The following is a 16,793-nucleotide window of genomic DNA, read 5'->3' as shown; positions in this document are numbered from 1 at the left end:
GTCATCATGAAACCTCTCAGTGTTAAGTTTGAATAGCTAGATAGATATTCAAATACTAATACACAGCTGTTTATCGCTGGAATAAATCATGCATCCCGACACTTTCAGTGTTAGTATTTATCACACAGCAGTGTTAAATCACGGCTTGAGCGTAAATCAGCATTTACTAAATGTTTTCTGTACGAAATGCTTTACATCTCTACCCTGAACATTTAAGCTGACCAAATCAAAGTCAGTGATGGCTTTGCAACTCTTGCACAATAAAGAAAGGTCGTCTCATTCATCACAATAGCTCACCGACCTGCCATGCTGACGCAGAATTTTCCCGGCAGTATGCTGTTATATTTCCATTAGATGGAATATATTGCAAAATGCTTTCATGGATCGGCATGATGTTGACATCATGTCCATTATTAAGGAACATCTGATGATGTTTAAGATCATTTGGAGTTGCTGCACGTGGGATGTATTAGTTTTTGGTGTTTGTTCTCATTATGCTATTGAGTGCGTTTCCCAGTGAATGAAGGTCTGTGGATCAGATCGGTTCTCGCCTACACTCAAACTCAAAGATAGTTTGAAACATCTGTCAGATTAGATGGATAACAAGATATCTCTTCTCTCTAGACAGGAAATATGCAGGCTTTACGTTAAAGACCTTATGTAATGGCTTAGCAAGTGCAGTTCCCCTTTCTGTGTTGATATACTGTCTTTGTTCCCATGGAAACCACGAACCTATACATCTAAATTTATATATTGATAAAAGCAATGCAACTTTTTGTCGTCTAGTAAAACTTAGCCTTGACCACAGTGATGCTCAGCAGCTATTTTGTGGCTGTATTAATAAAAGATTCCCCCAGTGTCCCGCTGTGGGATTGTGATAGACATAAAATACGAGACAGCCATCACTGAGAGGCTGCCAAGTGTTACAGTGTGGGAATGTGCTGAGGAAGGACAATGAATTGATGGTGTTTTCCGCGACTCCATGCACTATGGAGCAGAGTTTCCCTCCAATAACACAGCTGTCACTGGATATGTTTGTTCTGTGTCTGTAATAATTGTTCAGGTTAGAAAGTCATTTGGTATGCTCCAGATCAACTATAAATTAATTATAAATTACATTATATTTGACATTACTTTTATGTCAGCTAATAATATATTTCTAATATATATTTATATATATATATATATATATATATATATATATATATATATATATATATATATATATATATATATATATATGTTATACAACAGTTTTCTATTGTAACATCATTTAAAATATAATCAAAGCTGAATTTTTTGCATCATTACTCCAGTCACGATTCTTCATGGATTATTTCTAATATGCTGATTTATCAATTTTCAAAACTGTTAAAAGTTAAAAAGAACAGCATTTATTTAAAACATAAATACTGTGTCTTTTCTAACTAAAATTTACAATGCTATTCAAAAGCTTGGGGTCAGTACTTAAAGTAATCAAAAAAACATTTTCAGGAAGGATGTATATGATGTATATTAATTTAAATAGTATCAGAGTAAAGACCAAAGAATAACAATATAAAACAGCACAACATTTTCAATGTTCATAGTAAATCATCATATTAGAATGATTTCTGAAGGATCATTCAACACTGAAAACTGGAGTAATGAGGCTGAAAATTCAGAGCTTCAGCACAGAAATAAATCACATTTTAAAGTGTGTTAAAATATGAAACCAATATTATAAATTACAATAAGATTTTACAATTTTTTTTTCTGTATTTTTGATCAAATAAATACAGCCTTGATCAGCAGAGTTGATTGGCAGCATGTATGTATAATGCATTCAATAGATTAACTTTGTCTGATCAGAACAGCAGGCTGTTCTTGTGTAAAACTAGACTGGTTACAGCAGTGCTTCATCTCTAACTGTACGGAAGTTTATTCTTCAGTATTACTTAACAGAAGGAAACTTGTGCAACACAGATCGTTTTTTTCCCAATGTCAGTTACAATTTTGTTAACCCCACCCAAAATGAGTTTTGCATCTCACATTGAATGACTTTTCTGATTATTCTAGTTGGTAAATTTGATTAAGTTGGTAAAGGTTTTTCTTTTTTTTATTATTATTACTTTTTGTCTTCCTAAGTATGTACTGTTTGTCTTTGCAGAAAGGATTCACTCCCCTGCATGTTGCAGCCAAATACGGGAAGATTGAAGTTGCTAAATTACTGCTACAGAAGCGAGCACCACCTGATGCAGCTGGAAAGGTAAAAGGGTCTACTTGCACTAATGGTTATATATACATATATAGTACAAGCCTATGTCATGACTGATAGTCTTCGGTTTCTGGTATGGTAAAATTAAGCATTACGGTAAGAAATTAAGCATTCATTTTTCTTTTCAAGCATCTGTTAAAAGGGACTTTGGATGAGAGACATGGATTTAATCAGAATTCTTTGTGTAATGCCTAAAAATTGTTACATCTGTTTTCTAACTTACAGCCAGTTGTTAATGAAAGTTGGTTATCATATAGTACACACTTAAAGTAAACTCTCATTCCAACTCTCATGCATTTGCATTTGTATGGATGGAAGTGAATGAATCACAAAATCAGTTGTGACCGAACCATTAAAACCTCAAGAAATTCAAATCAGTTATATGCATTTAAAACATTAATTTTGCAGAGTCTTATATGTTTAAACAAAATCACATGCTTAATGTTAATATTTTGTGCAACTGCTTATAAGTACACATTCCTATTAGCATTCAAAATATTTACTAAAGTTTATATAGTATATATACACATATATATTAGTGCTGTCAAACGATTAATCATGATTAATCACATTCAAAATAACAGTTTTTGTTTACATAATATATGTATATGTACTGTGTATATTTATTATGTATATATAAATACACACACACATACATATGGAAGACCATTTCTGCCACTGAATAAATAATAAAAAAGGTTATTGCAAATTTTTTTTTATTCTGCAATTGCAAGTATATAGTCAGAATTATGAGATATAAAGTCTAAAGAGGATAAAATTATTGAAAAAGTCTTTATATCTTACAAAGACTACAATTCTTACAAATTCTGAAAAGTCGTCATAATAACCTTATATTTATGTATATATATATATATATATACTATATATACATTATATATATATATATGCATGCAAACAACACTTTTTTGGATGCGATTAATGCAATTAATCATTTGACAGCAGTCATCAGCAAAACTCTTCTTATATGTATTCTGATGTATTCCTAATAATTTAAAAGGGACGTCTTCCAGATGAAAAAAAAAAACCTTTGTATACTGTCAGGATACTTGCTATCATTTTCCAGTTCCAGAGGTTTCATTCACTGATGTGTTCTGGCTAAATTTACTCTCCTGCAATGTCCAAATGTAAAAGCTGATTGATTTATGATGGCACCTGTTTCACACACCCCACCTCTGAGCTCTCGGCCAATTATAGCTGTATATCTATGTGTGTATGTATGTATGTGTTTTTAGAGTGGACTAACACCACTGCATGTTGCTGCACACTACGATAACCAGAAAGTGGCCCTCCTTCTGTTGGATCAAGGAGCATCTCCACACGCTGCAGCGAAGGTATCAGGAAACCCTTACAAACCGCTGTTTCTCAACTAGTACGCACAAATCTCATCCAAAGGCAACCGCACACACACACGCACAATGATGAAGAAACATGGCAGCAAACCAAACGGCTTCACACATGCTCCTACAAAACCACCCCCACCCCACATTCTTCATCATTTTCGTCATTTCACCTCCAGTCCACCCACTGTAACCACAGAGGATGGTAAACACATTTTAAGAAAGTTAAACGTATGTACCTGGTGGGCACACTATAGATGAAGCAACACATTTTCAGGTATTTTTTATTTTTTTAAAGCGATAGATCACGCAAAAAGTTCTGTCATTATGTACTGCAAATCAGTTTAAACCTTCTTGACTTTATTTCTACAGCAGAATTTGGAATGACATGAGGAATGAATAAAGCATTAAAAAAAACATTTCATTTAATAATTATCAGTCCTGTTTCCACTTACCCGTGCTTCAGGGATTTGTCATCATTTTTCTCTGATCTGCCAGTCATCTGTGCAGGAAGTGATTGCAAACTAAAAAAAAAGAAGAAAAAAAAGAAGAAATGCTTTTTTTTATCAAATTCCAGCTGGTTGCATTGAAAACACCATCAATGGAAAAACATTCATCTGTAATGAAAATGTAATGTAGGCTCTGTTCTAAAGCCTAGATAACTGCAGCATTATTTTTGCCTACATAGGCAACTAGGATGGATCTTCTAAGGATGGATCCTAACCAATTTGGAACATTAACATAGCCAATAACTCACAAAATATCACACTGTACAAGAGACAGTAGGGACTGATGTTAGCATGCGGCTAAGCTAATGATGTTACAGACTCAAGAAATACTGTGTAAATTGTCCAACCTTTTATCAATATTTGTCAATATTGAATAATTTATTCAGTATGTCTCTCACACTTAGTCACTGGATTTTCTTTCTTTTTTTCACCGAGCTCGTGCAGTGCTTTCTGGAATTCTGCGCATGTGATTAATTTTTCTCAGAATTTGTCCAAAAGTCTCTTCAGAGGCAGCATAATCATTTTTAACAGCCGTTATGTCTGGAATAGACCTATGATGTCATCTACCTAGGCCGCTCACTATGTTTGGGAACAGAACATAGAGATCTGGAAGCTTGCAGAATCAGTTCTCTCCCAATCTGAATTCACAAGCCTGTGTTTAACTGATGTTTTTTCCCCAGTTATTTTGTATGAACTTGAATGGAGGATCCATGTGTTCATGCTTTCAAGCCGTTTGTGTTTGCGTTTTGTCCACCCTGAAAGAGCTCAATGTAAACCCTAAACAAATACGGTGACCCAGATACTGCCTTTGTTCCTCCAAAAAGAACAGTTAGATCTAGCGTGTGCAGAACACTAACTGACTTGCGGTTCGGATGGGACCACTGACCTCACTGGCTGACACTTTAGCATTCGCTAGCTGTTAAAAAACAAGAGAGTTTTCTTCACTCAGTCTGTTTTTCTCCACTTTTCAGCCATCGTTCCTCTCGTAGTCTGTGAGGTTAGAAGCAAAGCGCTGCTGTCAACATGTTTCTGTTTTGGAAATGTCATAAATCTAAGGTTTTAGTGTGGTTGTAGTGGCTTGGCAGCATGCAAACCGGTATTGTGCAGGACTGGACAAGCAAAAAAATGTAGAAATAATAATGTATTTAAGTTCTTTGCCAATACCGAATGTATATTTTCCAATCCTCTATACTATTTATACATTTCAAAGGGTGTTCAGGGAGTGCATAGTGATCCAGGACAAGCTCCCACATGTTATCACAGACACTTGGACAGCCATAGATATTCATTTATTATGATCTCCTTCACTTGCTTTCCCTCCCAGAATGGCTATACTCCACTTCACATAGCTGCCAAGAAGAACCAGATGGAGATAGCGACCACACTGCTCGAGTATGGAGCTGATACCAATGCCACGACACGCCAGGGCATCAGTCCTCTCCACCTGGCGGCTCAGGAGGGCAATGTTGATATGGTCACGCTCCTGCTCGCCCGTGAAACTGCCATCAATCTAGGAAACAAGGTGAAAAGATAGATGCTATTGCACAATATTCTACATTATTCTAATATTTTTAATCGTATGTTACATTTTCCTTTTAGGTAAGTGAAATATATAACAGCAAATGATGTCCATAAAGTTATTGCAACCTTAAAAACCCTTAGTTTCCGACTCATATACTGTAGTTTTGATGCATAACATGTTATTGAAAGTAGTAGCATAATGAACAAAAAACAACTTTCAATTAAAGCTGACTATATTTATTGCTTAACATGTATTTTCTGAATATATATATATATATATATATATATAAAACATTTTTTATGTTTTCCATGAGTAAAAAATATTATTGTCACATGTGCAAAACCTAGAATAGGAATAATTAGTATTTCAGGTGAGAGTAATTTGTCTTTAATGTGTCATAAATTGATTTTAGTTGTAAATATGCCTGACAAGATTGTTACACTGAATGACATTTTAAATTTAGTATATCAGGGATATTTATTTTTATATTTTATATATTTGTGATGTTTATTTTTGGCTGAGAAAAACAAAAACTAAATAGAATTTCAGGAATTAATTTTAAACAAACTTTTTTAGATATATATATATAGATATAGATATATCTATCTATCTATCTATATACGTATATATATATATATATATATATATATATATATATATATATATATATATATATATATATATATATATATATATATATATATATACATACATAAAAAAAATATAAAAAATGGATGCCATTTCATGTTGACTTTAAGGTCACCAGTGTCAAATTCTTCATGTATGCATGATGTGTCATATCTATTTGGTGATGTCACTAAATTGGTGAATAAATCTCTGTGTCAGAGTGGACTGACCCCTCTTCATCTGGCGGCTCAAGAGGATAAAGTCAGTGTTTCAGAAGTGCTGGTTAATCATGGTTCCACAATCGACCCAGAGACTAAGGTAATGACCTCACAAAAAAAAATTGGGATTCCATATTTTATGGGGACATTCCATGGGCATAATGGTTTTCATAGAGTATAGACTGTTTTTCTATTCCCTTACCCTCAACCTACCCCTACACCTACCTCTCCCACAAAATTTCCAGCGTTTTCAGATAAAAAGGGATAATTTTGTATGATTTATAGGCTTGTTTCCTCATGGGGACCAAAAAAATTAAAATAGAAGAAACAATTTACTGGTGTGACTTTACATGTGGAGACATTTCACATTAAAGTGCAAAATTGTAGTGTCAGTATTTTTAGTTAAGAAATTAAAACTTTTATTCAGCAAGGAAACATTAAATTGGTCAAAAGTAAGTAATATTATAAAACAAATCCCGATTTGAAGAAATGCAGTTCTTCTAATCATCTGGGTTTTCACTGTTTTCAGCATTAATAATGAGAAATATTTTAGAGCAGAAAGTGTGAAGTGAAGTGTCATGTGAAATCAGAAATCAATTGCATTTTTAAATACATAAAAATAGAAAACAGTTGATACTATTTCACGCTATTACCGTTTTAAACAAATACACAGACAGACAGATAAACGGGTGGAAAAATAGACAGATGGCTAGACAAATAGATGTGTGACACACACATATCCGTGCGCAGAATTTCTGGCCAGTCCCTCATTGGTCAGTCATGTATAAGCATCGAGCGGCCCCGGCTCAAGGTCGTTCAGCGCGGCTCTCAGACGATGAGTCAGACAACAGCACACAGATCAATACTCTACAGCACAGTGACCCACACAAAACACTCCCTCACTGAGCGGCACAGGGAATGAGGCAGAGGCATGACAAAAACAAGTGCATTAATGCTCATGTGTGGCATTTAGCAAGAAATCTGTTTGAAATTTGTTTCAGTGGTAAAAAAAAAAGTAAAGCTTTACAGAACATCCCATGACAATGATCAGGAGACTTTTAACTTGAACTAGTATATTCATATACTAATATCTAAAAATGACCATGGCTTGTTAAGTTTATATGTGTAAAGTTAATTAATACAGTTGTAATTAATGTTATGAGATACGTTAAAGCGTTCTTTTAATATTTCATGTGTGCATGCTGCTTGATTCACGTGCTTGACTGGAGCAAGAAGTATAAGAGTAACGTGTGTCTCTTTGTTCTGGTTCAGATGGGATATACACCCCTGCATGTGGCCTCTCACTACGGCAATATAAAGATGGTGCACTTCCTCCTGAAGAACCAGGCTAAAGTCAATGCTAAAACTAAGGTAATGCTCACAGAAACAACAGGTTGCAGTATGCTTGAGGCTTAGGAACTGCATTTCTTTAACCGTCTCTTGTTATAGAACAGCGTTTTCTGATTGCTGGTGGTCCATAATACAGATTTAAACTGGTTTTGTCTCTCATGTTCAGAATGGATACACACCTCTTCATCAGGCTGCTCAGCAGGGTCACACACACATCATTAACCTTCTCCTGCAGCACGGAGCTTCTCCTAATGAGCTGACAGTGGTGAGTGTGTCACAACAGCACAAACTCTTCCAAACAAGATGCACAAGTCATGTTACTTTTCTGAGCGTCCAGACAACTAGCATTGCGTCATAAAAGCAGGCAGGAATTTTCTGGGAATTTTTCCATTTGAATTTCATCTTGCGTAGCAAATATAAAAATGTGGGTAATTCATTTAATTATCTTCATTTTGAACATGTCCATGTGATTCTTCACCACTGCATAGATTTAGCCTTATTTTTCTTTGAGAATTTTATTTAGATTATATTATATTAAAACATTTGTGCATGTACTAAATTGCTTGTACTAATTACTTATTACTTATTAGAAATACTCAACTGTTCTAAAACATTCATTCATTTACATTGTTCTTTTCCTCTTAACCTACAGAATGGAAACACTGCCTTAGCTATCGCCAGGCGTCTGGGTTACATCTCTGTGGTTGACACACTCAAAGTCGTGACAGAGGAGACACACACTACTGTGGTGAGGGATTTGGTGTCAACACACTCTTTTCCACAGAATATCATACACCAGGTGTTATTGTGCTTCAATACAGTGGTTCTCAGACAGTGGATGGCAACACAAAAGTCGGTTGATAGAGTCCCAGATAGCAGGGAAAAAACAATGCTACACGCTAATAATATAAGGCATGCTTTATATCTGATGCAAAGAAAATTTAAGCCTCATCAACTAATCGATTATTGCTGTTTTTTTATTTCTTTTATAATATTTGCTGTTTTTGCAGACTGTGACGGAGAAACATAAATTGAATGTTCCAGAAACAATGAATGAGGTTCTGGACATGTCTGATGATGAAGGTAAACAAGCTTTCATACGACTCTGGTCTCTTTGTGTTTTAATTTAAGTTTATTTTTGTTAATTTACGTATTTTTTCTAACATTTTTCATTTAAATTACACAGTTCGTAGAGCCAATGTGCCTGAAATGCTCAATGAGGACTATATTTCAGATGTTGATGAAGGTATCTCTTATTTTGTGTGGTTTGTTCTTATAGCACCTGCTTGTTTCTTTCTTTTTACACTTTTTCCAACTAACCAAATCTTCCTATTCGGTCTTTTTTTCTGTTGTAGATTCTTTTCACGACATGGCTATCTCTTGCTGGCTTTGTATTAGTTGCTAGGCTACTCTTTATGAATATGAAATTCTTCAGTATGCAAATCTCCGTTGGCTTGCATATATTAAATCTGGGGTTTGCTATTCTATTAACAACTGTATGTGTAATTACAATTTCACGCATACTCTCTTTGTAAATCCAGCCCTTATGTGAAGGGTAGTTTTCTTCAGAAGTCTTGGCTGTTAGATATTTCGACAGACGTTTCTTTGGCTCAGGTTGTTTCTGTTCTGCAGTCAGAACCCACAGAGCTTCAGTGTAAGCTAGGACTGAATAGAAGTTTTCCAGTCAGTGCCATGAATGGCAATTTGCTGTATTTGTTTATTTGATACTGTAACTTGATGGCTATGAATGCATTTAATACTTGATAAAATACATATCAAGGATTAAAAGGGTTAGGGTGTTGCTAGATGGTTGCTAGGGCGTTGCCATGCTGTTTCTACTCTCATGTTTGAGAGTAGAATTTGGTCACATTGCGATGTGTGTAACATGCTGTTTGAAACCTCCAACAGTTCTGACATGTGGTGAATATAGTTTATGCTTATGCGTAACAAGAATAGTGTGTGTGTGTGTTGTAGAGACTGGAACATAGTGTTTAATTACTGTAAACTGATATTCCTGCATACTCACGAGGCATAACTGACATAACTTGCATGGTTTCTTATTTACATATTGCACCCCTGTGCCCTGAATACACACGGTGACATGAAAATAATCGAAAACAATTCTGTCATATATTTTTTTGGGTGATGGAATATCCTTTAGATTACCTTTTCGTTAGATGACTAAAAGATTGATGAATCAATTCTGCTCACAACGCCAGTTGGCAACTGAATGCAAACGTCTGTTTGGCATAAAACCTTTTGCCATTGCTGACGCTGCTCGCTTTTTCCATCTGATTCTCTGGCTCTCTCTCTATGGCAGCGTGAAAGAGCTCAGCTCTGTTTATCCGGGCGTGAGGTGCAGTACTAATAACTCAGATCCCAGGCAAACAGCACCAGTATCTAACATTTAAAGTCCACGTTTATATTTCTGTAGCACACGCTTTTATATACAAAAAGAAAATGAAACTTTAACATGCTTATTTTGTTAGTACACATTTTCGTGTTTTCTTATTTATTATAAATAGCTTTCCATGCATTTGTAATCTTGAATCAAGGTATTTGAGGAGCTTTAGCCTTCCTTTCACTCTGATATGCCATAATTCAACGTTCTCTAACATCCAGAGAACTGCAGCATATTTGCGTTCTTACTGTATTCTGGGCTCACCTCATTTTTTGAGTCTTTCTCTCTGATTCAGTAATAATGTTTTGTGTGTGTGTGTGTGTGTGTGTGTGAATCAGCCTGGTCATGCTGGTTGGTTTTTGCATGCAACCTGGAAGGTTATTAAAATAACACTAAAATAAAACGATTTAAGACTATAACAGATTGCTGATGAGTTGCAAACCTCTTAAATTTGTATTCTGTTAACATGTTTAAATTTGCAATGAGGCAAAATGTTGACAGATCTTACATATTTTGGCGTATGTAATGGATTATAGAAGGAGGGTGACGACTTGGTTCTAATTATCTGTTTTTGATTGGATATTGAGGTGTCCAAAGTGGAGGGAATATGAACATGAGCTTTAGTGATCTAACTGATCGAAGATTGATCTTACATAAATTCTGAGGTCAAATAAATAAATACAATTTAAAATGTAGCATACGCACAAATGCATTTTCATAATTATCTCTATAATATGCATTTCAAAAATAGTGATTTTTCATTCCATGCCAACTTAAAAAATTGCAGGGATTATTAAGGGGTGTTGCAATGTGTTCAGTGATTCCCGAATGGAGCAGGATTGTGAGTTCCTGGAGTTTGTACTCTGGCAGCTCAAGCATGCTTTTCCCGGGGGGGCCGCGGTCAGGTGGCAGGCGGTCTTTTTCCGTTGGTCTCCCTCCTTTTTTACTATTTGTTCTGCTGCCTGTAGAAGGGCTCTTTTGTTGTCCCTCTGTTGAACAGGGTCTGATTACACAGAGCACCTCAGCACCACCAGCACAAATTAGCATAGAAATACGCCCCCTTCCACTTTCCATTGTGTCCCACCCCAGCTGGAGGCTCCTGGGGCATGAGGAATGCCGAGATCCGATCACCACACTCGCTCTGAAACTCCCTCAAGTGTTACCTCGCTCCCGAGATGACCTCACACGGATCAGACTTGCGCCGGCCCCTCGCCATTTGAACATTCTGTCAGGCCGCAGCAGAGGGGTGTGTGTGTGTGTGTGTGTGTGCAGACAGAAGCAACTGGATCGTTTCAGACACTGCGGACTGGGCCGTAGTGGACATGTGGAAGTAATCGTGCCGTTTGGAGTTTACCCCATTGAGGAAGTGCAGCTTCTGGGAGTGAAAGTGGACAAAGAGGACCTGTAAATATTTTTAAAGCTGGTGTGAAGATGAAGGATGGATTTGGCTGTTCAGTGTAAGAGATTTTGTTCACAACGCTGTCCAAAAACACACAGCACGATAGTTTTTAAAGCGGTAGGGAAGTGTGAGAAAGAGTTTATTTACAAAACTGTGATCAAAAGTTAATCCTTAATTCTAGTAAATGTTTCATCAAAGGCTGTACAACTTGTAATGATCCTGGTGAAAGGGAAACTTGTTAGAAAAGTTTTGCTGACCTGTTAACTTGTGGCGGTGTTCTGGGTGCTAGTGATTTGCTTTATTGTGTAAGAGGCAGAGCAGATTTGGGTTTCTTTTTAGGACATTTCACAGTTTAATCAGCGTGTGTGTTTGCATGAAAGAGAGTGAAAGTTGCTGTTCATTGGGGCTGATTTCGGGGGGGGGTGGTTGCCTTGGTGATTAGCAGTAGAGTGGGGAGAAGGGGTCGATGGTGGAATGCTGTGTTCCCCAATCTCTTTCCAAAACTGCATTCACAGCATAGTTGAATGTGTCCCAATTATGGTTTTTATGCAAACATTATGTGAGTTGTTTTGTGAATGACAATGTGAACAGAAAACTAATTGTGTTGATTCTGGGCAGCTTCCGAAAGTTTGATTCAGCACTGATCATACATTCTGGATACAGTATGTTTTAAATCTTTAACCTTAAATGTTTTTGTATGTATTTTTGAAGTGTAATTTAGTCCAAACAGACATTCAAGATGCGAAAGAACAAACAGGCATTCAGACATTAGTTTTTTGGTTTGTGTATAATGTAAGCTGTTAGATACAAAAATGTTAACCAAAAATGGTCAATGAACAGGTTTTTCAAGTCAAAAATATTATTTGCAATTATTATTTATATCATTTAACTGAACCAGTTTTTTGGTTTTTTATTTAATGTTATATATATGTATATATATATATATATATATATATATATATATATATATATATATATATATATATATATATATATATATATATATATATACACACACCAAAGATTATTGGTGTAGGGTTTTGCAATAGTGCTCTATTTTGCAATATTAGTCTTCCTACTACAAAAATAATTATTGTAATTGTTAGCAAAAATGTTTTCATTGTACAAATGAAGAAGCAGTACAAACTATAAATATATATTATTCATAAAAAATGTATAAAATCATAATTGGGTGCTTTTTCTAGCAGCACGACTGTAGCCTTCCTCTTCCTCTCTCTGACCCACTTCACTGCTGCTCTGCTGTAGTGTCCAAAACAGCAACGTCTGAGGATGGATGGCCTGTTTGAATCTATCTTGTCAGAGATGCATATTAAAAACAGATTTATGGTCACCACGAGCGAACTGCAACATATGGTCTTGATGTTCTCTAAGTGCCTTGCTTACATTTCCCGGCTTATAATAATATAATCTAAACAAAAATTGCATGAATCTGCAGCTATGAAAGAGTTCGGGCACTGTGCCAGTGACTGTTGCGGGATTGTGGAATTGGTGTGGGGCATTTTGGTTGGATCCAGCTATTCATCCTTAACGCCAACATGAAATCAAAATGTACCCTATTTACTTCGTCTCACTCCCCATGATTCATTGGCGCACATTTTTTCAAAGAAAAATGGAAAACATGGCGGAAGTTAAATGGGTTTTGGATGTCATTCATGTTGACTTTATAAGGTCAGAGTCTCTCTGAAGGGTGTAGTAATTCTTGCGTTTGCTAACAGGTGAAGATGCGATGACAGGAGACACGGACAAGTACCTGGGACCGCAAGACCTGCGAGAGCTCGGAGACGACTCTCTCCCTCAGGAAGGATACGTGGGATTCAGCGTCGGAGCCCGGACGGCCAGGTAAAGTACCCTCACCACATGCAGACACTATGTAAAGCTGTAGGTGCTACTGCTAGGCCTAAATTTATGATTTATATATTTGAATTGCATAATTTCCCATCCAGTTGAATAATGTTGTTTTAACAAATAAACTTAATGTGATGCTTATTTGTAAGTTATACATTTAAAAAAAAACTTTCCATTGATTTGTAGTCGATAGGACCATTTTTGGCCAGGATGCTTGAAAATCTGAAATCTAAGGATGCAAAAGAATAATTGAAATATTGAGATAACAGCCTTTAAAGTGCAAATTAAGTCCATATCAAAGCATACAATTTTTTTTTATATATATATATATTTAGAGTAGGAAATTAATTAAATATCTTCACGGAATGTTGTCTCGAATTAATATTCAAATGATTTTTGGCATAAAATAAAAATGTATAATTTTGACCCGTACAGTGTATTTTTGGCTATATTTAATAAATAATAATGATAAATTAATAATAAACTGATTATTTTATTTTTATGAGTGCAGATATATATAATTTATTTTCTTGTAAGTGAAATTATGGAATTGATATGCAATTTTAATACATACATTTTGGTATACATATTTTTTTAATTTTTTTGAAGTTTTTAAGTACAAACCCCACAAGTTCTGAGTCACAAAATTCAGTCATACTCTTTATATTAGTATATCTATAGGAATCATGCACCTAAGTATCAGTACTAATATAGTTTAGGATTAATAAACATATATTAGCTATTTGGATGATTTGGACATTTCACAATATCTTGGACCAGCTTAACAGACCACATAGGATCAAAGAGCACATTAGACCATTTAAAGTTTTACTGAAATTTTGCTTGTCCTCATGTTGCTCCTGACCCATGTGACTGTTTTTTCCTTGGTAAAATAAAATTAGATGTCTTGAAGAATATTCACTCACAATAACTGAGTAATCTGCATTCTGAATGGAGAGTACTCATGGCCGCAGCGCCCAGCTGTTAGTTCTTGATTTCTCTCTTATCTAGAAGCTGTACACTCTTTATTTACATTGCTTGTTGGCCGTCTGCTGTCATCTTTTGATTCAGTACCGTGTCCTGTTGAGTGAGAAGGCCGTAGCTAATGTTTAACCTACATGTAACTCGCTTCAGGGGATTTTCCCTTCAACAAACAGAAGTTTGACTGCATTCAATAATCAAAAGGGTTGAATGAGATTTCACAGTTCTGTACACGCAAGCCACGAAACAGGAAATCGCAATCATGTTCAATAACAGCATTTGTCATATGTTTTAAACGTAAACTATAGATGTCATATGTTGCCATGTCACTTTTTTTTCTTTTATTCTTTAAAGGGGTCATACCATGTTTTTTAGACTTTCGTCATATTGATTTTTGACTGATATTTTTCATTTATTGTAGCATTTATTTATTAATTTAATATTAGGCTTATGATTATTTATTATATATTATGATTTTGGTTTATTATTAATTCATCAGCATTCAGTATAAGATATTAAATGCTTATAATTAATCATGGGCATTGATGAATCAAAATGTTAATATATATATACATAATCACATTCAAAATAAACGTTTTCCTTTACATATTTGTGTATACTATGTATATTTATTTATATATATACATACCAAATATATGAATGCATTTACATGTAAAGAAAAACGTCTCCAGGTTACACTTGTAACCATGATTCCTCGAGGGAACGAGACGCTGTGTCGAACGCTATGGGAACGCCTTCAGCATGACCATGCTCTGAATCACATGTGTAATCTGTGCATTGATAAGGAGAGACGTCGTAGGCGGGTGACGTCTTTGACCAGGAAGCATAAAAGCACATGGAGTGCAACCGGCTTCAGCTTCTAGGAATGAAGCAAGTGATGGCAGGGATGCCAGAAGTATGGCACAGAGGTGCAGCATCTCGTTCCCTCGAGGAACCACGGTTACATGCGTAACCTGGAGATGTTTCTCTTCAGGAAACCGAGCTGCGTTGAACATTATGGGAACGAAATGCCCATGTTACGAGACTTTCAAATCCCTGCCCAGTGTAGATGCAGCACAGCTAGGAGAAAGAGAGCCAAGAGTGGCTAAAGTAGGTAGGGACCTGGATCCCAAAGGCCAGCTTCTGTAAGCCTTGACCCCTTCTCAGGCCAGAGGTCTCAACCTCAGCGCACCAAGGAAAACGTGTCACATGTCCACTGACTGGCCACCGAGTGGGGCGTGGTAGTCCGTAATGGCCACCACATAAACCTTAAAGGTGGAGTGGGTCAACCCTGCAGAATCTGGCTTGCAGGAACTTTAGAACTGTACCAAACGGTACATTGAAAAGCCTCCACTTACAATTATTAAAAGCCAACCAGTCGTGAAGAGGTTCACCTCTGCCTGATAAAACACTCTCTAGATCTGCCTCAGCCCCTGTCTTGACAGGATGTCTGCGTCCACATTGAGATGCCCAGGAATGTCGGGAGCCGTCTGTTCCCGGCCCACTCAAGCATCTGGTGCGCCAGCTTGTATAAAGGGTGCGAATGCCGTCCTCCTAGTTGGTTCATATAAGAGACCACTGATATGTTGTCGGTGTGCACCAACACATGGTGATTTCTTAGGACAAGGGGGAAGTGTTCCAGGCAGTTGACGTGCCAAGAGATAATGTTAAATGATGTTAAAAGATGGTGACCACTCCACAGTCAGCAGTTCTCTATGCTGGAGAAAGGTCTTGGTCTTCAGTCTTAACCCCAGCTCTCTCATGTGATCATGTGAGATAGGGGTTCTATCTTTCCCATAGAGTTCAACGCAGCTCAAGTTCATGAAGAGAAACTTTTATTTCAGATGCAGTCAATCGTGATATATCTTTGACAGCATATTATTACATTTCTAATATCCCACTATTCTGTTTCCTATCATTTTTATTTTTTCCATTAAAAAAAAATTCTAGATTTATCAATTGCAGTTGGCCATAGATAATTTTCAACCTATGACTATCAGCTATTGTCCCTCTCTTATACTGTACATACATAATGTATAAATGCTTTATGAAATCTCTTTGGGTATAAAATGAGATACAGCACATTTCATTTACTCATCATGGTATTCTAGCACAGGACTTGGAGTTTTGCAAGGAATAACAAGCATAGCAGCGCCATAAACATAACTGTATGATCATACAGGCAAAAAGTGTTGTTCAGTTGTTATATAGATAATTGCTTGGGACATAGACATACTTTAGGGTATCCTGTCTGTTTTCTGTGGTTTGTGATATATGCAAATATATGCTCGTGCATGTTAGAGTA

General features: G+C 36.1%; 1 protein-coding gene across 2 annotated transcripts in view; it reads left to right on the top strand.

Annotated features, from left to right (window-relative positions):
* The window catches only part of ank3b (ankyrin 3b), a 133,256-nt gene that overhangs the window by 84,042 nt on the left and 32,421 nt on the right, over positions 1–16,793 (top strand). For both annotated transcript variants that reach the window (XM_043253621.1, XM_043253622.1), the window contains 10 exons: positions 2,150–2,248; positions 3,511–3,609; positions 5,449–5,646; positions 6,493–6,591; positions 7,764–7,862; positions 8,008–8,106; positions 8,494–8,589; positions 8,852–8,924; positions 9,028–9,087; positions 13,378–13,501. In XM_043253621.1, coding sequence (XP_043109556.1) covers positions 2,150–2,248; positions 3,511–3,609; positions 5,449–5,646; positions 6,493–6,591; positions 7,764–7,862; positions 8,008–8,106; positions 8,494–8,589; positions 8,852–8,924; positions 9,028–9,087; positions 13,378–13,501 — 1,046 coding nt within the window. The remainder of the gene's footprint in view (positions 1–2,149; positions 2,249–3,510; positions 3,610–5,448; positions 5,647–6,492; positions 6,592–7,763; positions 7,863–8,007; positions 8,107–8,493; positions 8,590–8,851; positions 8,925–9,027; positions 9,088–13,377; positions 13,502–16,793) is intronic.

The sequence above is a fragment of the Puntigrus tetrazona genome, chromosome 12 (assembly GCF_018831695.1).
Source record: "Puntigrus tetrazona isolate hp1 chromosome 12, ASM1883169v1, whole genome shotgun sequence".
In the NCBI taxonomy this organism is placed as follows: domain Eukaryota; kingdom Metazoa; phylum Chordata; class Actinopteri; order Cypriniformes; family Cyprinidae; genus Puntigrus; species Puntigrus tetrazona.
This window is presented reverse-complemented; position numbering and strand designations above follow the sequence as displayed.